Source organism: Botrytis cinerea, chromosome 9, assembly GCF_000143535.2.
Source record: "Botrytis cinerea B05.10 chromosome 9, complete sequence".
Classification (NCBI taxonomy): Eukaryota; Fungi; Ascomycota; class Leotiomycetes; order Helotiales; family Sclerotiniaceae; genus Botrytis; species Botrytis cinerea.
The window spans coordinates 878,551-897,703 of record NC_037318.1 but is presented as its reverse complement, the minus strand read 5'-3'; the positions used below and the strand labels follow the sequence as shown (position 1 = coordinate 897,703).

Genomic DNA, 19,153 nt, shown 5'->3' with positions numbered 1-19,153 from the left:
CGGTGCCGCAATTCTGCGAGGCCATCGGAGAGAATCTTCACTTGGCTAGTGATAGTAGCGGCAATGTACAAAGAAATACCTAGCGATGTGCTTGGATTAGATTTGCTTCTGCGATCCATATAACTAAGGATTTGACAGGATGATGTCAGTTGTTCCACAATTTCTCAATATGCTGACAGATATCCAAATCTTCATTGGCAGGAGGAGAGACACCAGATTTCAAAGTAACGCGTTTGCTATTCTTATATTTCCGTCAAGCTGCGATTTTCCAACACCTGATGACCATAACTATAAGGTAGTGTGGGAAAAGTTCGATTTTAGACTCGCAGTCCATCTTTCCCACCGTAGTTTTCGTCATATCAAGGTCCCCATGTGAACTGCCGAGGTTTCTTGATCGAGTGTTCTAAGTTCGAGGGTAGTAGCTGCCATAGCTCTAGTCCTTACACGAAGTCCAAAGATATAGCATCAGAATATCGTGCCTTCTGCAGGTTGACGGTTAAACAGTGTCAAGCTAATGAGAGAGGTGTGTACTGTGTGAGCAACGAAATTTTTTGCATCCTTGATTGACAGTCAAGGCGCAACCGCGTGTTTGCTGAAATTAGATTTGACATGAAACAACTGCGATGGATCAATTCCACGCATCAAGAACCCTTGAAAATAAAGTATTGGGGCTGACGAGGATGCTGATAGACCTGTACAAGTCTCATGACTCAGACCGTGTGAGGGAAAATCTGATGTATGATGAGGAATGGTAAATACCGCTATATAGCTGGCTCTTTCCTTTAAGAGGGATCGGATGTATTGCAAAGCTGCTGCAGGAAAAGTCATGATTCGAATAAGCTTCAACGAGTGAGCATCCTTGATGTTCGTTAATGTAAGATGAAGTGGCTTCAAAGAAATGTGCCAGACATGAAAGTATGCCTCTGACACATTCTGTGACGACAACAGAAGTGAGGGGAATAATGATCATTAGCCAGTAGTGATTGACCATCCTACAGAATCATACTGTTATTCAGGGCTTAACACCTCAAGGTAATCTATTTCATTTTCAGAAGTAAATTGCATGAAATGCCACCTAGAAATAGACAATAGCATAAGTGCCTAAAGAGATAATAGCCTCTGAAAGCAACACGATTAAGAGAAGTAGTTTGTTTCAAACAAAGGTTTGCCAAAAGGAAGTGACTAACAGAGTGAGCTCTCCACCTTTCTGCAACTTTGAGGAGGTCTGGAGCTGGTCGGGTAGAAAAATCCAAAAGGCCGATGGTAAGTGAATGAGCATGCAAACCCACATTCCCATTTTGCAAGAGCATCTTGAAATTTCAGAAGAGAGAGCCATCAGAAGATGTATTCAGAATGGAAAGCCCTTGATATCTCCCTGTAATATGGGGGACTGGTCGAAAGACTGTTGAACTTTCACTCCTTTCTCTGTCTTCTAAACTCGCAATTGTCATCTAGATGTCAAAGGGAAAGACCCTCTTCAGACAAGTTGCTGGTGGTGAGAGAGCTAACATTCTTCTTGTGCCAAACAGTACATAACAGGAGCAATACAAGTGGTGATAATTGTTGCATAGAGCATTGACTTCGAGTTGTTTGATGAAAAAAGTTGTAAATTTGTTAGATGGTTTGACAAAATCGAAACAGCAAAGATAGGGGCCCGAGCTTCTGGAGGTCACTTCGGATCTTTCCGAAGTTAATCCCCACTCCAGTCACTTCACTTCATAGACAGTAGATCAAGCACATGATTATACATCGTATGTATCCCACTTATAGAGTCTTACGAATTTTTCAGGAGAAGTTTTTATTACGAATAGATCCAGGAGACAATTGTTACTTGAGAATCAATCACAGTTACACTGGTCAACTATACTTGCTTTCTTGCACAAACGACCTCTACCTTTGCCCAAATTAGAAATGGCTCCTATAACACTCGCTGGCTCGGCGGACTCGAAGAACAAATTCGAGGATCTTTCAGGTATTGACACTGCGAAATATGCCAATCCATATGATGCTTTGATCGAGGCATGCCACGACGACCCGGTATTTACATTTCCACTCTCAACCCCATTTATCCCATCAGACGAGCAACACTACAATTGTATTTGGGTGTAACATACGAATCTTGAACACATGCACGAGATACCCACGATATTCGTTTTGCGCGTTTTGGACTGATCCCCATTTCAGGTAGAAATACAAGCTAAGTATGCAACTCACCGAGAAACTCGCAATGCTCAACAGAAAGCAAAGATACTGGCTCCCGATTTCCAAGAAATGATACTGGATACCGTTCTGCAAAAGCTAGAGAATCCCAATATTGAGCCTGGTTTTGAGGATCCCAGACATTGCTTAGTATTCTGGGCGCGTCCTCCGCAACACATTAAAGCATGTAAGCTTAATCTGTTTGCTACATCTTAATTCTTTACTGCCTAATTCTATTCTTCAATTGAAAAACTGCACCTTGATGTATCTGCATATGACCCCTTGTCCTCCAGAGTCGTTCTTTGACATGCACCACTGACTTTGCCATAATGTAGTGGTTGGGACAATTCAACAAAAGCTACTTGCTTTGGCTCCGAGTATGTGACAATCTACGCTTGCCCTCTAGTCTCACGATACCCACATTGTCCCTGACACTGACGTAATATCAGAGCTCTGGCTTATGCCCCAGCTCAAGTGCCATCTCACTGCACTTGAGATAACCCATTCCCTAACCTCCCCAGAAATAACCTCCATTCTCAACCAACTTGGTACATCCACCATATCAACCATGACCGACTACCCCCTCCAACACCGTGCACGCCTTATCAAGCCCATGCTGTCCTATGATGCCGCCGCAGTTGCCCTCTCATTTCTTCCCGCGGCAGGAGAATCGCTTAGCTCAAATGCTGAGCCATCATCTCGCAATCCCAGAACTGCCCAGGATGATTCGTTCACCTACCACCATCTTCGCCAATCTATGTTCACCATTGCCCGATCTACAGGCATCTCTGTTGACTCCCGTTACGTAGTCCCCAGTTCACATATCACAGTTGGTCGATTTCTCACGCAGGAAGATCACGATACGCCTGAAAAACGACAGGCTTGGATTGACTTGATTGAGGAAATCAATGTATGGCTCAAAGAGGAATATTGGCCACGTGAGGGGGCAGGCAGGAATGAGAATGGAGAGTGGGTGGTAGGACAGGAAAAAGGTTTGGATTGTAGGAGAGGCCAATTGTGGTATGGAGGGGGGGAGACGGTGATGTTAGGAAAGGGGTTCTAAGTGTAGTCCATGACGTGCTCCTAGTCGACAACAAAAACTGGCAACAAGTGATATCACAATGTTTGCCTTTTCCATAAATATTAAAAAGCTTATGGACAAGGTCGTCAAACACACAACTAACTATATCATAATCTCAATGTAATCGATCATAAAGATCCCTTAGGAACCCCATATTCTGGGTAAGACCCCGGTACAGAACTATGTCATCAAAGTTCTAGCTTAAAGTAGTGACATCAGGCAATCTAGTCTCCCATGAACTAAGCGTGAACAGTGCCCAGATACAAATTTGCAAAGTCATTTTATTAGCCCATACATAATAGAACTTCTGAAGGCTGCTATTACAGTAAAAGCCCAATGCTTGTATGTCGATTTAAGTTAAAGCTAAAGAAAACGCTGCTGTATTTCCAGTCCTAGGAGTTAGGTGGCATCGCAATGACACGTTTAGGTCGTACTCAAGACCGGAATGCAGCACTATCAGGAAAACTTGTGTGCGCCAAATGAAATCACCCATCGTTAGCACAAGAAATGGCAGACAGATTGTTTATAACAAGCATTCATATTGTCCACTTCAAAACCATGTAAAAGCCCAGTCACGCATACGCAAATGGCTGCAAATATTTTCAAGCACTATATCACGCAAGAAACTTCCAGAATGGTATGTCATCAGCAGACTTTGCTATGTTTCATTTGGTAACTTTGGATGAGGTACGAGGAGTACAACCACATCATTTTCTCCCGCGCCCCATCACTCAACCATTGAGTGTATTGTGTATGTTCCTCGCAAAATCCTTTGAGCCATCCATTTGTCCCCGATGAAAACAGAATTGTCGTAGCATGCACAAATCTAGAATACCAATGCAGCACCCTTGGTCTTCTTGTCACCACTATCAAATTGTTAGCTCTGTAGTTCGATTTACTGCGCATTTTGCTGAACGCAATTGAAATAGGGATCTCATACCCAAGCTCGAAGTGCTTGCAACGCTTCAATGCCAACTGTGCCTTTGTCTTGCAAGATGTGCACTCCAATCTCAACACAACCTTCTTTGTGGTCTTTGCTTTCTTGTGGAAAACTGGTTTTGTCTGACCACCATAACCAGATTGCTTTCGGTCATAACGACGCTTTCCCTGAGCGAACAACGAAGCCTAATCCAACCTGTTAATTCTAATCGATTTCGACACGTCGGGCGATGATTGTACCTTTCCGGCCTTGTATTGGGTGACCTTGTGTTGGGTGTGCTTGCGGCAATCCTTGCCTTTGCAGTAAGTGCGTCTGGTCTTTGGGACGTTGACCTACGGAGGAAAAAAAAAAGTCAGCCTTAATCCAGCTCGAGAAAATCATTCTGCTATAGTGCTGCTTCAAATAGTTCCGCCACCCCCTCGACAAGATTGACCATCGTTCAGCGTGTATTGAGAATTGCGTGTGAAGTGGTCGTGTTGCGGAAACACGTAGTGATGAACGGTCCACTCGGTAACTTGATGATAGCTTGATTTGCGCCCGATGCCGTATTCCAGTCCATCATCCATCGTTTCTCGCTTTCGATCGAAATGTCGCAAATCTTCTTTTGAAATTCTTGTTCTTCGCTTTCCAACAATCCCAAGCAGTCTCTCCTCCGAACTTCAAATGAACTCAACAATTCAACAGTAAACTGAAATATAACATACCATCTTGGCGATTTATCTGGTGGTCGCTGGGATAGATTGTTGTTAGTATCGTCGTTGATAAGATTTCTGGGAATTTTGGGAAACTGAAGTTTGGTGGGCTCGCTTCGGACTAGGCCATGCCGCTTTGGGATAAACCGAATCACGTGTTAATGCAAAGCACGTGCCATGGCCAAAATGAGGAGACAAGTATCAAAACGAACAATGTTAGAGGGCTATCCTATCACGGTATGTGTAAAAGTTGATCTAGATTCAGGCTCACTCTCGAATCACAGAACCAAACCAAAACCGGAACGCAAAGCCTAAAAGATTGTTTGAATCTCGAGTTTATATCTGGACCTTTCAGGATTCGATGAGAATGATAATTTGCGGTTGGAAGCCCAAAGTCATCGCGACGGCAAGCGTCAAGCTTCAAATGTTTCAAATGAATGGCTTCAATTATTTAGATGCAATTGTCAGCCTTCTTACGACATGGTGACATTGCGATATGTCTATTTCGGGTGTTGAGATTGGTGTATTGTCGGAACGTGAGATTTCTTTGGTGAAGACTTTTCTAATCCGCTCAAAGAACATAACTTATATCTATCTACTGTATTCGCAAAACTTTGAAAAGTCAACAAAGCGTGGGTGCTTGAACGAATCGATCTTCATAGCGACTTGACGTTCAGATGTCCATTCTATTTTTTGATATACGTTGCTTGAAATGTCTCCTTTCGTAAGCCAACTCTCTGCTCTGCCAACACGACATGCATGTCATTGACCTGTCTCAACAATTAAGTTCTTGAGCACGTTTTTCAAACCAGCAAAGCTGTGGTTAAGACCGGCTACTCGATATCCGAAGCACGCTGCAACGGCAAGCTAGAGATGATCTACAAGAAATGTGAACAACACGGTCCTGCAAGTAGTAGAGTAGCCTTGTTGTTACGATCGACTGAGGGTAAAACATCCAATAAGATGTGATGTTTTTCCCAGAGTACATGCAATACGAAAACGAATTCGAAATAAATTACAGAATGTGCAATACTGCGGACGTCATTCATTTCGATTTCGTACATCTGTGGCAAAGGGATACCCATCACTTTCTCCCATCCCAAGTAGGCACTCTATCAAAGAACGAACGCCCGGCTCGTCTTGCCAATTACCATCTCGTAACGTTGCCATTCCCTAGCAATTACGGACGGTGTGTACTCAGGCTTGTGGTCGATGAGGGTCAGCTGTGTTTGAGATCTGCCGAATTTCCTCACCAAAATCAATCACAACTCACTGTTTCCAATAATCAACAGCAAATCGATTGAAAAATGTGTTCCAGATGTCGTGGACGTATTCAATAAGAAAGTCGTTTAGATATCGAACAAGTTTCTCAGAATAATTTTATTCGATGGTTATGAGAAGTTGCCATCGATATATGAACTCCCACAGTGGTTCTGGGGCATTTTGAGATTCAACCGCACTCTCTGTATGGTAGTAATTGCCATGCACATAAAACCAAACTCGAGACGTTTTGTATGGTTTGGCCATCGGAACAAGACTCAGAGACAGCAACATCATACCAACATTCTAGAAACGCTCATTGGTTGAAACATCAATGAATGCGGCTTCTCTTTCCATATGTTTGAACGGCAAAGCCAGAGTCCGAGAGGTTAGGTCCTTATTTAAGTGGCATCTAATAATCAAGGCAAACTGCCTGCCCCCTTTAATACTGGAGAAGTTGTCTTCCCTCTACTTCATGACAGATTGACATTCTCCTTCAATTTCCAATGTTATCGACACTTATATTTGCTGATATTTCCGAATTCTGGTAATCTTGCCAAACCCTGACCTCGCCTCACCTCACCTCACTGTAGAGCCATTTGCTTTTTGCAGCGGTACTTGTTCTACATTAATAAAACTGGACCGTGCTGCATATCCTTGAGATGATTCCACTCTTCACTCTTGTTTTGGCTACACTTCCAATTTATTGGGTGTATTCTAACATAGCAGGATTACAAAAGAACATTGCAGCTGCCAAACGTTCAGGTTTGCCATATGTGATAACCCGTGAGTCACATTATCTTTTTGGATTCCCATATGCTAATTAATTCCAGCGATTAGTCTTTACAATCCATTTTGGCTGATAACTCATCGTGTATGGCTACCTTTCATCAAAAAGCTGCCCACAACATGGACAGAGAGCTGGATTGAGTAAGTGATGAAAACCGACAATTTTGAGGGCAACTCTAACAAGATCTAGTTATATGACACCGGATTGGTGCTGGGAGAAACTTTACCATCCATTTGCTAAAAACGGCGATGCATTTTTAACTGTGTCCCCTGGATCGATTCTTGGATTTGTCTCAAACGCAGAAGCGACTCATCAGATCACGAGTCGCCGAGAGGCCTTTCCCAAACCTCTTGAGTCGTACCGTATTCTCGAGATATTTGGTCGTAATGTTGTAACGACCGAAGGAATTGAATGGAGGGGGCATAGGAAGATATCTTCACCAAGTTTCACCGAAAAGAACAACGCGCTAGTGTTTGCAGAATCTTGTACACAAGCACAAGGGATGTTGAGAAGATGGCTAGGTCCCAACGGGAACGGGAATGTGACCTTGAAAGAAGTTCCTACTGATACAATGAGAGTTACATTGCACATTATAAGCAGGATTGGATTTGGGGTTCGTCTATTATGGCCAGGAGAGAAAGCGAGGAGCAAGGAACAAGAATCCGTTTACAGCAGTAACGAAGCGCCCGAAGGCCACACGATGAGCTTCGAGAGATCTTTGAGTACCCTTTTAGAGACTTTAGTCTGGGTGCTATTTCTTCCGAAATGGCTGCTGAGTGAGTTCTGAGAACAACCTGTGGTTTTTGTACGAGAGACTAATTTTTCCCAGGATTAATGCCTTTTGATTCCGCTCACAAAGCACTGGAATCTTTTGAAAATTTCGGCCAGTACATGAACGAGCTGTTTGCCCAAAAGGCTCGGGATGCTATGGAGAGTAAAGGAAGTGAAGGCATGGACATTATGGGCTTCCTGGTAAAGAGTTCATACGGCCCTTCAAGTGCGGCGGGGTCTAATAAAGCGTCGCCGGACCGAGTTGAGAAGGGCCAAGCCAACAAAGTCGCTCTTTCGGACTCGGAAATTCTTGGAAATGCCTTCGTCATGATGGTCGCTGGTCATGAGACGACCGCGAATTCGGTTCATTTCTGCCTTGTAGAATTGGCAATTAGGCCTAGATCGCAGCGACAAGTTCAAGAAGAAGTGCAGAGGATCTTTGGCGATGAATCTCCTGAGACCTGGGATTATGAGAAAAATATAAACGACCTCATGGGTGGTATGGTCGGAGCCACACTCAATGAACAACTTCGCCTCATGCCTCCTGTGGCTAATATTCCTAAATCAGTCGGTCAAGGCCACGATCAAACTATTTTTATTGATGGAAAGAAAATCATTCTCCCTGCTGGAGCCCATATCAACCTTAATACTATAGGTCTCCATCGAAATCCTAGGTATTGGCCAACCGAGCCCTCAAAACTTACCACACTGAATAATGATCTCGATGACTTCAAACCCGAGAGATGGCTCGTTAAGCAAGTAGGGAAAGACGACAGCGCCAACGAATCCTCTGAGGATGATGATTTTGGTGGATTCACAGGGAAAACCACATCTGAAGGATTATTCCGCCCAGTCAGAGGTTCTTACATTCCTTTCTCCGATGGCGCCCGATCTTGCTTAGGTCGAAGATTAGCCCAGGTTGAGGTCATGGGCGTGCTTGCTGTGGTTTTGCAAAAGTACTCAATGGAGCTTGCAGTCGACGAGTGGGCTACGGATGAAGAAGTTCTGGGGATGTCCGCTGACGAGAAGAGGGAATTGTATGGTAAGGCGCAAAGGAAGGCGAGAGAGACGATCAGAGGGGCTACGTCACTCATCACTTTGAAACTTCACCCTGGTTTTATTCCGGTACGACTGGTAAAAAAAGGGGAAGAACGCTTTGTAAATATTATAGATTAGTGTTTTGGCCGTATGATACCAGACTGTTCGATAGTCATCGTCTGATGCAATGGGAAAGAATAGCAATAAAAACTATTTCAAAATTTACATTCTCAACACACGGATAGAGATTGTGGCAAAAGGTCGCTTTCATTTGCCCTTCTTATGTATCAAGTCATTAGATGGAAATAATTCGGTGCAAAGATAAAATTGATTGGGGCCGATGTTCGCGTCTATCCGTTCGCAGCGAGTTCTAGGTTGCGCACATTCCTTTCCAGGACTCGAGTATTCTTACAAGGAGTTCCTTGAATCTCCCATGACAACGACATGATCAGAGCTTCATAAAGAAGGGTTGCTCAACATTCAGAGGTCGGCAGCCCATTTGGAAAAGAGTTGCTCTGTATTACACCAAAACCAATCCAACCCAGAACACCTTCAACAGGACTCACCAGCTCTGAGCTAGTGATTTGAGTCGATCACGTGAAGCCTCTAGCGCTTGTTTGTTGACATACTACGCGATTCCTTCCTCATTCGGCACCCCACAATATTTACCCAAACTTCGCACGATAACCCGAAAAGCAGACATCAGATAACCCCCCACCTTGCTACAAACACTTATCGAGTATAATCACCACGATCGCATTCTTTCGCGAAGCAGCCAGCATATATCACCATGTCCGGGGTAGCAAATTGGATCAAGGCGCAACGAAAGGGGGATTTGATGGAGCTCGCGGATTCGATTGGACTTAAGTAGTATGCGACACCAATATATCTCACCAACTTTGCAACAGAAGTCACTGACCGTTCTCAGTATCGATGGTATCAAGAAGACAGAACTTGAGATTGCGCTCGAAGACTACCTGGTTGAGAATGAATCGCAACTAGCTAATGAGGCGCGCCTCATACCATACTATAATAGAAGATCCGGTGCTTCACCTGTAAAGAAGGAGCCCTCTTCTGCTCACGATGAAATAGACACGAAAAGATCATTAAGACGCAGAACTAGACTTGCGTCAGAACTTTCGGAGGTCGGGAACCAAACTACGTACGTGTTGCGACGCGCCAACCGCGTTAATTTGTTGAAAGCGTAACTAACACTTTTGTAGTGACGATTCGGAGTCTGATAGAGCAATCGCACGTTCTAGTACTGCTCTTACACAAACTCCACGCGCAAACGCGATCACATTTTCATCAAACGTCCCTCTCCCACCATCTCCTGCCGTTGTCGCAGATGTTATCGATCGACGTACGGCAGTTTTACGCGCGAAAGCAAATGAATACTACAAAGATTTAGGTATAGTTGAAGCTGTGGAGACTGCCCGTGAAACTGTATCAACGGTCGTGGCCCTTGAATTCATCATGCTACTCTCAGAGGCACTGCAACTTCAACCAGAACTTTTGCAAAACAAATACGCATTCACAATTCCTCCGCTCCAATTACTGAATACTTCCGAATACGCAGTTAAAATTCCGGATCTGTTCCTTTTGTTGACCACGTCGTTCTGGGGCCCCTTTGCTCTGTGGTTATCCACAAGTCTGTTACTTCCATTGTTTGGGGCATACTTCTACAATTTGACAAGCAAACCAAGCACACGAAGCAGACATTATTCGTTTGACCCATTGACATTCAACATTGTAAAGGGACTTATAACATTCGTAGTTTACGGCCAAGGCGCAACTCTTGGCGGGCTCGTAGACCTTGAGCACGTGGCCAGAATCAATTCCGCACTTTATGGGGGATATCAAAGCACGCTTGTTGGAACCGGCATTGGGATCCTGTTTACCATGTACGATGCCGTTTTGAAGAAATGATTGCCTTTAGCAGTGGAAATATGAAAACCTGCATGGCATGAATGGAACATCTATTCTCAGTTCATCGTCTTTGAATATTCATTTTCGGCGGCATGTTTCCAGCGAATTCTTCACGGACTGAGTTACATATATTTAGCTATGTGGGGGGAAGGTTTTGCATTCGTCTTCGCTCTCTTCCTTGATTTCATCTATCCTCGACCGTGCCAACATAATCTTCTCTAGTATTGAGATGCATTGGGAAGGCGTTTGAGGCGTGGCTGATTCGAGATACCTATCTTTGGGCATTACTTTTTAGTTTGAGGAGTTATGGGGTTGTGGGGAATCTGGTTGGGCAAGGGTTGTTGTGGGATCGGTTGGATAGTCTACTCTTTGGCTATGAATTTCTCAAAATTATCTAGGAAATGCAAAAACTACATTAAATTTCTGACGTCATTGCATCTCTGGCTCGGTCATGATAGAACACTAGATAAGGTAGCAATAGTATATTAAGCGGTCAGTCAATATACGAAATATGATACAAATTGCGAGATTGTGAATCCTAGATGTTATCTATCGTTCGCTCACAGCTCATGCTACGATTTCATGTGTGTTTGTTGATGAAAGCCAAAATGTTTGACTGCGCGTCGAAATATACTAGGCGGTTCACCATTCGCAGGACTACAGGGGTTTGGAACTTGAGTATGAGGTGAACTTCAGATCATTGATAATCAGTCACTGGTTGACATTGAATGCACTCGACCGATGGGTAACCATACCATATGAAGACTGTGGAGCTAACATGTTCGAGAATATCACTCTACGATCTTAAGGTGCAGTCTTTGAATCGAGGGAGCGCGGTTCCAGGATGCATTTCGCCCTGTTTTCGCTGGTAGCTAGAACGATATACAATTACTGGCCTAGGTATTCAGTATGATTTTGATCTTGGGTAATTATATACCTGCCTGGACGTACTGATACCATGAATGCACATCTTTCAACGTCAGCACTCACCTACACTTACTTATTCTCGCACTAGTCTGGTTGTCTTTTACCAGATCACTTTGACCGAGCAAAAGTTCACGTAACTCAAAGCATTGCATTGCACTTGAGAAAGAAAGGGCATGTTTTCTGATTCTTAATTTCCGCTCGGCTAAAAAGAAACTCAACTTGATCTGAAACAATGGGGAAAGATAGAGGCTGTCTTGATAGAGGGAAAGATACTTATAGAACGCAGAGGGTTTGTCTAGGTATACAACTCTGATACTTGGGTACAGGAACAATCGAGTTGAAGTGATGATGGCTCTCAGAGCACCAGAAATTAGAAATTATATGATAAACAGCCAAAGTGACTTCTCAAGGTATTTCCTGCAAGACCGAATGAAAAATGGATTCGCCTGCTAAGCTCCGATCATAATTCGCTAAATTCAATGTTACGTCTAAATCGCACGCCACAACCTGTTCAATCCTCACAACTTCGATAATGCGTCCGCAAACTTTCAACTCGATGCACCCTCGATTTTGTCATTTGGATCCAAGTTCTGCGCCCCCTCCACGAGTCCCACAACATTGTATCGTTTCGAGAAAAATGTGTTCCAGTCATTAAGTACACCCTTCTCTTTCTCATCGAGATCGAACCATTCCGAGGACACGTCTTCAGCTTTAGTAGAAGTTTTAGCTAGAGCGCGGGATGCATCGTGGCCAGCGAAGACTGAAGGTGTAGAACAGAAATTAGTGAGGAGAACATGCGAAGTTAAATACAAAAGGATTGGGAAGAAATACCATGGTAAGCACCGTCAGGGAGATATGCTTTGTTTCCCGTTACATCGTAGACTTTGCCCTAGGTCCCATGAGCTTTGCGCATTGCACAGTGAAATATGCAGAGTTGAGAATGTACCTTGATTGCAACATAGCATTTGTCGCTATCAGAACCTTTCAACGTATCAGCCCCCCCTCTCTGGAGATCGTAAAGAGATCGTAATTACCATTGCATTTTGCAAGTTCTTCCAGCGAAATAGGATCGTACTTTGGCGGGTTCAGCGTAACAGGAGTTTTAGGTTCGAATTTACCGGCCATCTTGAATGAAACGTGTTATGCTAATAAGTGAAGCTTGATCGAAAAGAAATATCGCGATTGAACACAAAGCTGACGTTCGTCGATGATGTGGGGTAGCGTCATTCATCGGTTAGCGCATTGCGGGAGACAGGGGTTATTTTGGTTAGGCTGAAATGTCTTGCAGGAAGGAAATCGTTAATTTTATGAAGCTGCCGGACGACCAGAGCTTCATAAACTGCGCCAACGACAATTGTGCCTGGACTTCCATATTCAATTGTGCGATTGCCATAGAATTCGCTTCTAAAATGTTTACACCACGGTTCGCAACCTCCATCGGATCTGCCGGCGCTTCTCATCGCGCATCACAATGTCTTCGTCAACAACGAGTGCAAGCCACACGGTCCAGTAGACCTGCTACCACAAACTCCGCACCATGTCGAACACAGCAGCAGAGATGGCAATCTACACGAGGAGCACAACCTAAGGTTAACCGCTCCAAAGGCTCATTCACGAGGAATGCCAAAATACTCTTTCGAGCACATCCATATAGCATGACCGGAGCTACAATAGCGTAATTGACACCTTACATCCGTCTGCTTTCATTTTACGGCTTTGATGTGCAGTGCTAATACAGCATTTGCAAATACAGTATAGGATTCGGAGTCTTTTGTCTAGGATATATCAATTGGTGGTATAACAAGTACATAATCGACGGCTTCAAAGCCTTTCCCGAACCTGTAGCAAAGCAATTGCGCAAGGCCCTCTACTACACCAATATGTCGCTCGAACCTAAGAATGCTATTAAATACTACAAAGAGGCTTTACGAGTTGCAGATGAGATGGGTATGGATCCATTTTCTGACGAGTATCTTGGAATCAAAATATCTGTTTGTGTTTTATTAGAGAAAATTCAAGCCTATGACAAGGCGATTGGTGTGTACGAAATTATGAGAGATGACTGTGGGAAATGGATGGAGCAACTGGGAGATTTGGAGAGGAATATTGGCAAGAGAACGAGAGTGCTTAGGAGGATGGTAGAGATCAGTGTCAAAATTGCCGATTTATACAACGGGGAATACGTTTTACAACCAGATAAGGCCGAGGAAAGCTTGGTGTATGCAGTGGAAACTATATTAAAGGAACAAATGAGGAGACAGAAAGAGGGAATCAGACCTGGGGAAGAGGTTTGGTTATCGGACGAAGAGATGGGCGGAACTTTTGAAGGTTTGTATTTCTATTCAAGACGTCCATTTGAATCGGACTAAAAAAATTTCTAGCTCTTGCACATCACTATGAAGCAACCGATAAACACCACCTTGCCGCACCCCTATTCCTCCAAGCTATCGCTCTCTCTACCCCAGCTACCTGCCACACAGCCGTTCTAAGTTTGTTCCCTCTCCATTTTCCGAAAGCCACCCACTAACCACCTGCCAATAGTGAACAATCTCTCCATCTCACTGGCCCAGCAAAATCCACCACCAGAACTAGGCCAACCCATAATATCCCGCTCTCAACAAATCAAAAATGCCCGCGCATGGGCTACCAAATCCCTAGAAATTTGTGCCAAAATAGCACCCCCAGAAAGAACCGAAGAATGTGATCTCGGATGTGCTGTTGCGACACATAATCTAGGAGAATTCGCAGAAATGGATGGGAATATCCAGGAAGCTAGGAGAAGATATGAAGAAGCGAGAAGCTTAGCGAGTGCGATGGGATTTAAGGAGGGGGAGGCACAGAGTGAAGAGAGGTTGGCGAAGATTGTCGGTAGGCAGGAGATTGTCAATAGGGGTTGAGTTGGCCTGGCGAGGCTTGTATTCTGAAATTATGAAGTGTCTCTGAGAGGTAGTAAGAGGATTACCTTTAGCCACAGGTTCAATCTGGGCCCTTCTATACTTTATATGGATTTCCACACTGCAAGAGCAGCACATCCCGCATGCCAATATACCAAATTCAACTCCCCTGTCGCTGTGTAAAGAGTAGCAATTTCATCACCTCGTGCTTCTAAAATTCACTGATGAGTCTCAGTATTCAGATTGGAGGAAAGAGATATCGAGTTACATGCACCAGGTAATCCATTACTGATCTAGCCTTACGGAACTGAACCTAGGTAGCTAATCCCAATCCTAATCCTAACCCCAATCCTATAAGGAAGAAAGAAGAAAGGAAGGAAGAAAGAAAGAAAGGAAGAAAGAAAATACATCATCGTTATGAATTGCTAAAGTAGACCAGCCAGGACACAACATAAACACCATCTACTTCTCTTGAGCCCGAGCCCGAGAAGCCAAAGAGAAAACATGACGAGGAGAAAACAAAATGGAAAGCAACGCCGCATCATCCATAATTCATAACTCGTTACTCATTACTTCGTACTTCGTGAGCCTGCGTGGCTGGAATATCCAGATTCATATCCATCACAATCCTACATTTTCAACAACACATTCGATTTTTTTTTTAAAAAAAAAAAAATTTAAAAGGAAAAAAGGAAAAGGAGAGGAGCAGACAAGTGCCTTTTTCATCCATTCACTCAAATTCCATCATTACTCATCTTCTCCCTCGGCATCCAAATCCCCCTCCATCCCACACTCCACTTTGATTCCCACATGTCTCGCCACCACCCTCCCATCACTCCTATCCGAACCCCCCACCAGTCTCTTCCTCGCCCACCCACGACCGCTCTTCCCCGAACAAAGAATCCAATCCCCCCTCACCCCCCTCTCAATAATCTTCTGCTGCACCGCCCACTCCACAAAGAGCGTATCATCATCCTGCCTCACCCCCCCTTCATCCGCTCTCCCCGCCCCATCCCCCGCCCTCTCCAAATGTTTCCCCAAATGTTCCATCCTCTCATCCCAGCACCCGCTCCCCTCAAACCACACTCCCAATCCATCATTTCCCTCCGCACACTCCCTCACCGGACACCCAAGCCGCTCCGGCGCTTCCCTTCTACTACGCTCGCAACTCCTCTGCAGAACCCGCACCCGATCCTCCCACTCTCCATTCCGTTTCCCCTTCCTCTTCACCTCAAACGGCGCATGCATGCGTCTCAAATGCTGCGTGAATAAATCCTTCCGATTAAACTCCGCGCCTTTAACCTCTCCATAACCGCGCGCGTGCGCATGCGGGGTTACCACCACACCTTTCCGCACCGCAGTGCTAGAGCCCGAGTGCGAGTGCGAGCTGAGAGGAACCTTGCCGCAGGATCCGAGAGTGCACACCCAAGCTTGCAGATTGAGGTGCTGAGAGGAAACGTGTCGTTTCCATTCATTTTTCGAGGCGAAGGTACTATCGCAACCTGCGAAATTGAAGACGCAGATGAAAGCCCGAGTGTGCGCGGATGCGATGTGTCGCTGGAGAGTAGGAGTGTCTTTGAAGCCGGTGGAGACGCATTGTTTGCAGGAGAGACCTCCTGAGGAGAGTTTAGAAGAGGATTTAGATGTGGATGTGGAGGATTTGGATATGCGGTTGCGTTTTGTGGTAGAGGGAGAGTAGGGCTTAGCTGTGCTGGTGCGTTTGCGCGGGTTGCGGGTTGAGGGACGAGGTGTGTATTCTGTATCTGATGGTTCTCCCTCCTCTTCAACTTCTCCATCTTGAGGTAGTAATTCGGAATCGATTTCTGCTTCCGTGTCTATTTCCCCATTAGTTTCAACATCAACATCGCCTTCTGCATCAATATCAGCATCAGAAACTGTGGATGTATTGTCGTTATTGGAAGCTTGAATGGAAACTGCTTGTGGAGATGCAGCGTCTCGAATTGACGACCCCAATCCCTCATCTCTATAATGTGATATATGAGAAGCTAACTTGTGGCTCCCAGACTCTGATGCTTGGATCGCATAATCGGCATATGTTTCATCGGTCTCGAATTTGATTTCTTGCGGATCGGCAAATGCCTGGACATCACTGAGATTAACACATGGATATCCAGTGGGATGTCCGGATAGAATTTGTGGTGGTGACCATACATCAGAGAAGTTTTGCGAGGTAGCATGAGAGGTGTTGGGGAGGGTGTAGTCATCTTGGCCCTGAGAAGAATAGTATCCATCGTGATACCAATCTGTTTCGGTAGCTGGACTTCGAGCACTGCTGCAGTTGGAAGAGAGCTCTTGGGAAGGAGAAGGGGATATCATTCTTGTTCGAGAAGCTTGAGGATAGACACTAACGGGTTCGAATGCTCTATAAGGCGGTCGGGGACAGCTATCGAAGTGAGCCATGTTTGGAACAGTAGTGAAGAGAGCTCGTCCTGGCTCTGTGATGAATCTCTGTAGAGGTTGTTGTGGTATATCTTGACTGTAACCGAAATCCGGCGAGCCCATTTGAGATTGACGAAGAAGTGGATCAATATTCTGTATCCAAGAACTTTCAATGTCCATCAAATCCTCACGACGGAAAGATTGAGGGTTTGATCTATTCTCCTGGAAAAAAGGTGGTTCCATGGTCGAGTAAGGTAGAGTATCGTAAGACATGATGTCCAAGTAATATAAGTGGAAGTAATTGAATAGCCAATATAGATGCGTCTTCGGGTTTACTTTCTTTGCTTTTGGCCCCCACGATTCTAAACTGGAGAAATGGGGCGGGGCTGAGCTTCTAGAAGAGAAAGAGATAAAAAGCAATAAGCTTGGAAGGAACAGAGCTGATATTTGTTTGTTTTCTTATTGATCCTATTACGGGCATGAGTTTCCTGTGTATCCCAAAAGAGCTCTTGAATTGAGACGACAGGACGGGAGAGCCAACAAACAGAACAAACAGAACTCACAAACGTAATTCGAGTATGTCCAGCTTGCTACGACTTCCAACAAATGCTTTTGCAGACAACAAGCAAGCAAATAAATCTTTTCTTGTACACGACCTTTTGTTTTTATTTATGCACAAACAAAATCATGAATTTCAAGAATGCCAGGCCATGAAAATCCACTGGTCGATAGTCGGATATGGAGATATTGAGACTGGGGGAAAGTCTGAGGCGAAGTAGCGAAGACGATAGGCGCAGTAGTTGTGTATGTAACAGATATGATGTATTCAGATGATGCAAGAAAACAAAGAAACCAGAGACGGCACGACAAACCACTAAAGTATGTGGACCAAGCCCCAACATATCCTCCACAAAAGTCCATATGTGTAGCATTTGGGACGGACGTATTCTTTTGCAAATCATCACAGAGCCGCATTGTGGAAAGGAGATGGGTATGCCCCACAGCAGGCCGGTGAAGGATCTCCTCACATAATTCAAACGCTTCTGTGTGTCGACTTTGGCGTGCATACCCCCTGAGCCCATCAAAAGCATTGGAGATCGACGACTCTCCATGTGCTGCGCCCCTCATCATTGCTCATGTTCCTTGATGGCTTGAAGCAGCTCTGACAGGGCACCGCATACCACCCCAAACCGTTCCCCATGTCGAAATTCATAAACACGATGCGAGTAGAGACCCGACCGAGCTAGTCAGTCGTGCAGATGGAGCTCTCCATACACTTCGATCCGTCGCTCTTTCTTTTTTTCCCTTTTCTACCATTCCAACATGAAGTCCACATCTGAACCAATGAGAAAAGGAATTAATCCTGGTACATGGTGTAAGGCGGACAAGGCGACCGCTAGGCAGACCTCGACGTCAATTCTTCAAAAATTCGAAAATTATTATTACTGTTATTATTATTATTATTATTGCTTTTAGCCGTCTATTGAATAGAATCCGCAAGCCGTTCCGTCAACTGCGAAAGTTCACTCGGCACAAAATAAAAAGTCTCATTCGATACGATCGGATTCACTGGGGAAAGTTAGTTTTCTTCCGCTCCCTTCGCTTAGAAGAACGACAGTCCTTCTGCTTCGCCTTTTACTCCAGCAGTTGCGGTAGCACAATCATCGCATTCGTTTCTGCTTCAAAGCATACATTCATTGTACAGCCAAGAACACCCAATCCCCCTCCCTTCCTTCTTCTATTCCCCTTTTTACTTTTCCCTTCCTTTCCCCATTCGTTCATTCCATTTCATGTCATGCCATTTCATTCTACTTCTTTTGGGCGTCAGCACGCCAGCCCCCACCCACACCATCAGACGCTCCAACTTTCCAACCGCCAATAATGAAAACGGACCCCAAATGATAACAGAGGCCATTTCAAATGCGTTTCTTACCGAGTCTGTATCGCGGTCGCATTTAATGCATCGCGATCTAATTGGGGCAATCGAGCGTTTAACATTCATTTTCGTTCGTTAGTTCGCTGCATCGGTTAGAACATTCCGGTTTGTTTGTTTTTTCTTGCCCATTTCACTCCAATCACCCAATTCCACATTTATCCCACCCATCTAAACCAAATGTTTCTTCAAATGCTACACATACTCGGCTATTCACATTGAAGATCGAGTACGATGAATATAAGTGGCATTCGCAAAGATTCTACATCTGCCCATGCCACCGAGTAGTGTCTGCTCAC

The 19,153-nt window shown here is 44.6% G+C and overlaps 7 protein-coding genes across 8 annotated transcripts; 4 read left to right on the top strand and 3 right to left on the bottom strand.

The window, feature by feature from the left end:
* The first annotated feature begins 1,722 nt into the window (after window positions 1-1,722).
* Window positions 1,723-3,411, top strand: BCIN_09g02500 (hypothetical protein). Its single transcript, XM_024694996.1, has 4 exons — window positions 1,723-2,037; window positions 2,185-2,386; window positions 2,535-2,576; window positions 2,649-3,411. The coding sequence occupies exons 1-4, from the start codon at window positions 1,912-1,914 to the stop codon at window positions 3,260-3,262; spliced, it is 984 nt and encodes a 327-aa protein (XP_024550789.1). The 5' UTR covers window positions 1,723-1,911; the 3' UTR covers window positions 3,263-3,411.
* Window positions 3,412-3,549: 138 nt separating this feature from the next.
* On the bottom strand, window positions 3,550-5,205 carry BCIN_09g02490 (hypothetical protein). Its single transcript, XM_001554494.2, has 4 exons — window positions 4,925-5,205; window positions 4,460-4,552; window positions 4,221-4,405; window positions 3,550-4,146 (listed from the first exon to the last, which is right to left on the bottom strand). The coding sequence occupies exons 1-4, from the start codon at window positions 4,925-4,927 to the stop codon at window positions 4,107-4,109; spliced, it is 321 nt and encodes a 106-aa protein (XP_001554544.1). The 5' UTR covers window positions 4,928-5,205; the 3' UTR covers window positions 3,550-4,106.
* Window positions 5,206-5,812: 607 nt separating this feature from the next.
* On the top strand, window positions 5,813-9,009 carry BCIN_09g02480 (hypothetical protein). The gene is made up of 4 exons (XM_024694995.1): window positions 5,813-6,958; window positions 7,006-7,102; window positions 7,152-7,738; window positions 7,792-9,009. The coding sequence occupies exons 1-4, from the start codon at window positions 6,835-6,837 to the stop codon at window positions 8,907-8,909; spliced, it is 1,926 nt and encodes a 641-aa protein (XP_024550788.1). The 5' UTR covers window positions 5,813-6,834; the 3' UTR covers window positions 8,910-9,009.
* Window positions 9,010-9,072: 63 nt separating this feature from the next.
* Window positions 9,073-11,219, top strand: BCIN_09g02470 (hypothetical protein). Its single transcript, XM_001554496.2, has 3 exons — window positions 9,073-9,641; window positions 9,700-9,933; window positions 9,995-11,219. Exons 1-3 carry the CDS (start codon window positions 9,562-9,564, stop codon window positions 10,698-10,700), a joined length of 1,020 nt encoding a protein of 339 aa, XP_001554546.1. The 5' UTR covers window positions 9,073-9,561; the 3' UTR covers window positions 10,701-11,219.
* A 566-nt stretch (window positions 11,220-11,785) lies between these two features.
* BCIN_09g02460 (hypothetical protein) lies at window positions 11,786-12,833 on the bottom strand. The gene is made up of 4 exons (XM_024694994.1): window positions 12,662-12,833; window positions 12,574-12,608; window positions 12,459-12,516; window positions 11,786-12,387 (listed from the first exon to the last, which is right to left on the bottom strand). Exons 1-4 carry the CDS (start codon window positions 12,750-12,752, stop codon window positions 12,176-12,178), a joined length of 396 nt encoding a protein of 131 aa, XP_024550787.1. The 5' UTR covers window positions 12,753-12,833; the 3' UTR covers window positions 11,786-12,175.
* A 103-nt stretch (window positions 12,834-12,936) lies between these two features.
* Window positions 12,937-14,707, top strand: BCIN_09g02450 (hypothetical protein). Of its 2 annotated transcripts, XM_001554498.2 has the most exons (4): window positions 12,937-13,302; window positions 13,381-13,955; window positions 14,009-14,116; window positions 14,169-14,707. In XM_001554498.2, the coding sequence occupies exons 1-4, from the start codon at window positions 13,037-13,039 to the stop codon at window positions 14,522-14,524; spliced, it is 1,305 nt and encodes a 434-aa protein (XP_001554548.1). In that variant the 5' UTR covers window positions 12,937-13,036; the 3' UTR covers window positions 14,525-14,707. The 2 variants fall into 2 exon arrangements, with proteins under 2 accessions (XP_001554548.1, XP_024550786.1); XM_024694993.1 differs by having other exon boundaries at window positions 12,937-13,955.
* A 39-nt stretch (window positions 14,708-14,746) lies between these two features.
* Window positions 14,747-18,352, bottom strand: BCIN_09g02440 (hypothetical protein). The gene has a single exon (XM_001554499.2). It carries the CDS (start codon window positions 17,192-17,194, stop codon window positions 15,269-15,271), a length of 1,926 nt encoding a protein of 641 aa, XP_001554549.1. The 5' UTR covers window positions 17,195-18,352; the 3' UTR covers window positions 14,747-15,268.
* Between the last annotated feature and the right edge of the window lie 801 nt (window positions 18,353-19,153).

Coding starts and splice junctions, on each gene's coding strand:
- BCIN_09g02500 (XM_024694996.1), top strand. CDS start 1,912: ATGGCTCCTATAACACTCGCTGGCTCGGCGGACTCGAAGAACAAATTC. Junction 2,038..2,184: donor AGGCATGCCACGACGACCCG/GTATTTACATTT, acceptor TCCCCATTTCAG/GTAGAAATACAAGCTAAGTA. Junction 2,577..2,648: donor GCTACTTGCTTTGGCTCCGA/GTATGTGACAAT, acceptor ACGTAATATCAG/AGCTCTGGCTTATGCCCCAG.
- BCIN_09g02490 (XM_001554494.2), bottom strand. Junction 4,406..4,459: donor CCCAATACAAGGCCGGAAAG/GTACAATCATCG, acceptor AGGTTGGATTAG/GCTTCGTTGTTCGCTCAGGG. Junction 4,147..4,220: donor TGCAAGCACTTCGAGCTTGG/GTATGAGATCCC, acceptor ACAATTTGATAG/TGGTGACAAGAAGACCAAGG.
- BCIN_09g02480 (XM_024694995.1), top strand. CDS start 6,835: ATGATTCCACTCTTCACTCTTGTTTTGGCTACACTTCCAATTTATTGG. Junction 6,959..7,005: donor TTTGCCATATGTGATAACCC/GTGAGTCACATT, acceptor AATTAATTCCAG/CGATTAGTCTTTACAATCCA. Junction 7,739..7,791: donor TCTTCCGAAATGGCTGCTGA/GTGAGTTCTGAG, acceptor AATTTTTCCCAG/GATTAATGCCTTTTGATTCC.
- BCIN_09g02470 (XM_001554496.2), top strand. CDS start 9,562: ATGTCCGGGGTAGCAAATTGGATCAAGGCGCAACGAAAGGGGGATTTG. Junction 9,642..9,699: donor GATTCGATTGGACTTAAGTA/GTATGCGACACC, acceptor GACCGTTCTCAG/TATCGATGGTATCAAGAAGA. Junction 9,934..9,994: donor GAGGTCGGGAACCAAACTAC/GTACGTGTTGCG, acceptor ACACTTTTGTAG/TGACGATTCGGAGTCTGATA.
- BCIN_09g02460 (XM_024694994.1), bottom strand. CDS start 12,752: ATGGCCGGTAAATTCGAACCTAAAACTCCTGTTACGCTGAACCCGCCA. Junction 12,609..12,661: donor AGAACTTGCAAAATGCAATG/GTAATTACGATC, acceptor ATACGTTGAAAG/GTTCTGATAGCGACAAATGC. Junction 12,388..12,458: donor CCCTGACGGTGCTTACCATG/GTATTTCTTCCC, acceptor CTACACCTTCAG/TCTTCGCTGGCCACGATGCA.
- BCIN_09g02450 (XM_001554498.2), top strand. CDS start 13,037: ATGTTTACACCACGGTTCGCAACCTCCATCGGATCTGCCGGCGCTTCT. Junction 13,303..13,380: donor ATGACCGGAGCTACAATAGC/GTAATTGACACC, acceptor TTGCAAATACAG/TATAGGATTCGGAGTCTTTT. Junction 13,956..14,008: donor GATGGGCGGAACTTTTGAAG/GTTTGTATTTCT, acceptor AAAAATTTCTAG/CTCTTGCACATCACTATGAA.
- BCIN_09g02440 (XM_001554499.2), bottom strand. CDS start 17,194: ATGTCTTACGATACTCTACCTTACTCGACCATGGAACCACCTTTTTTC.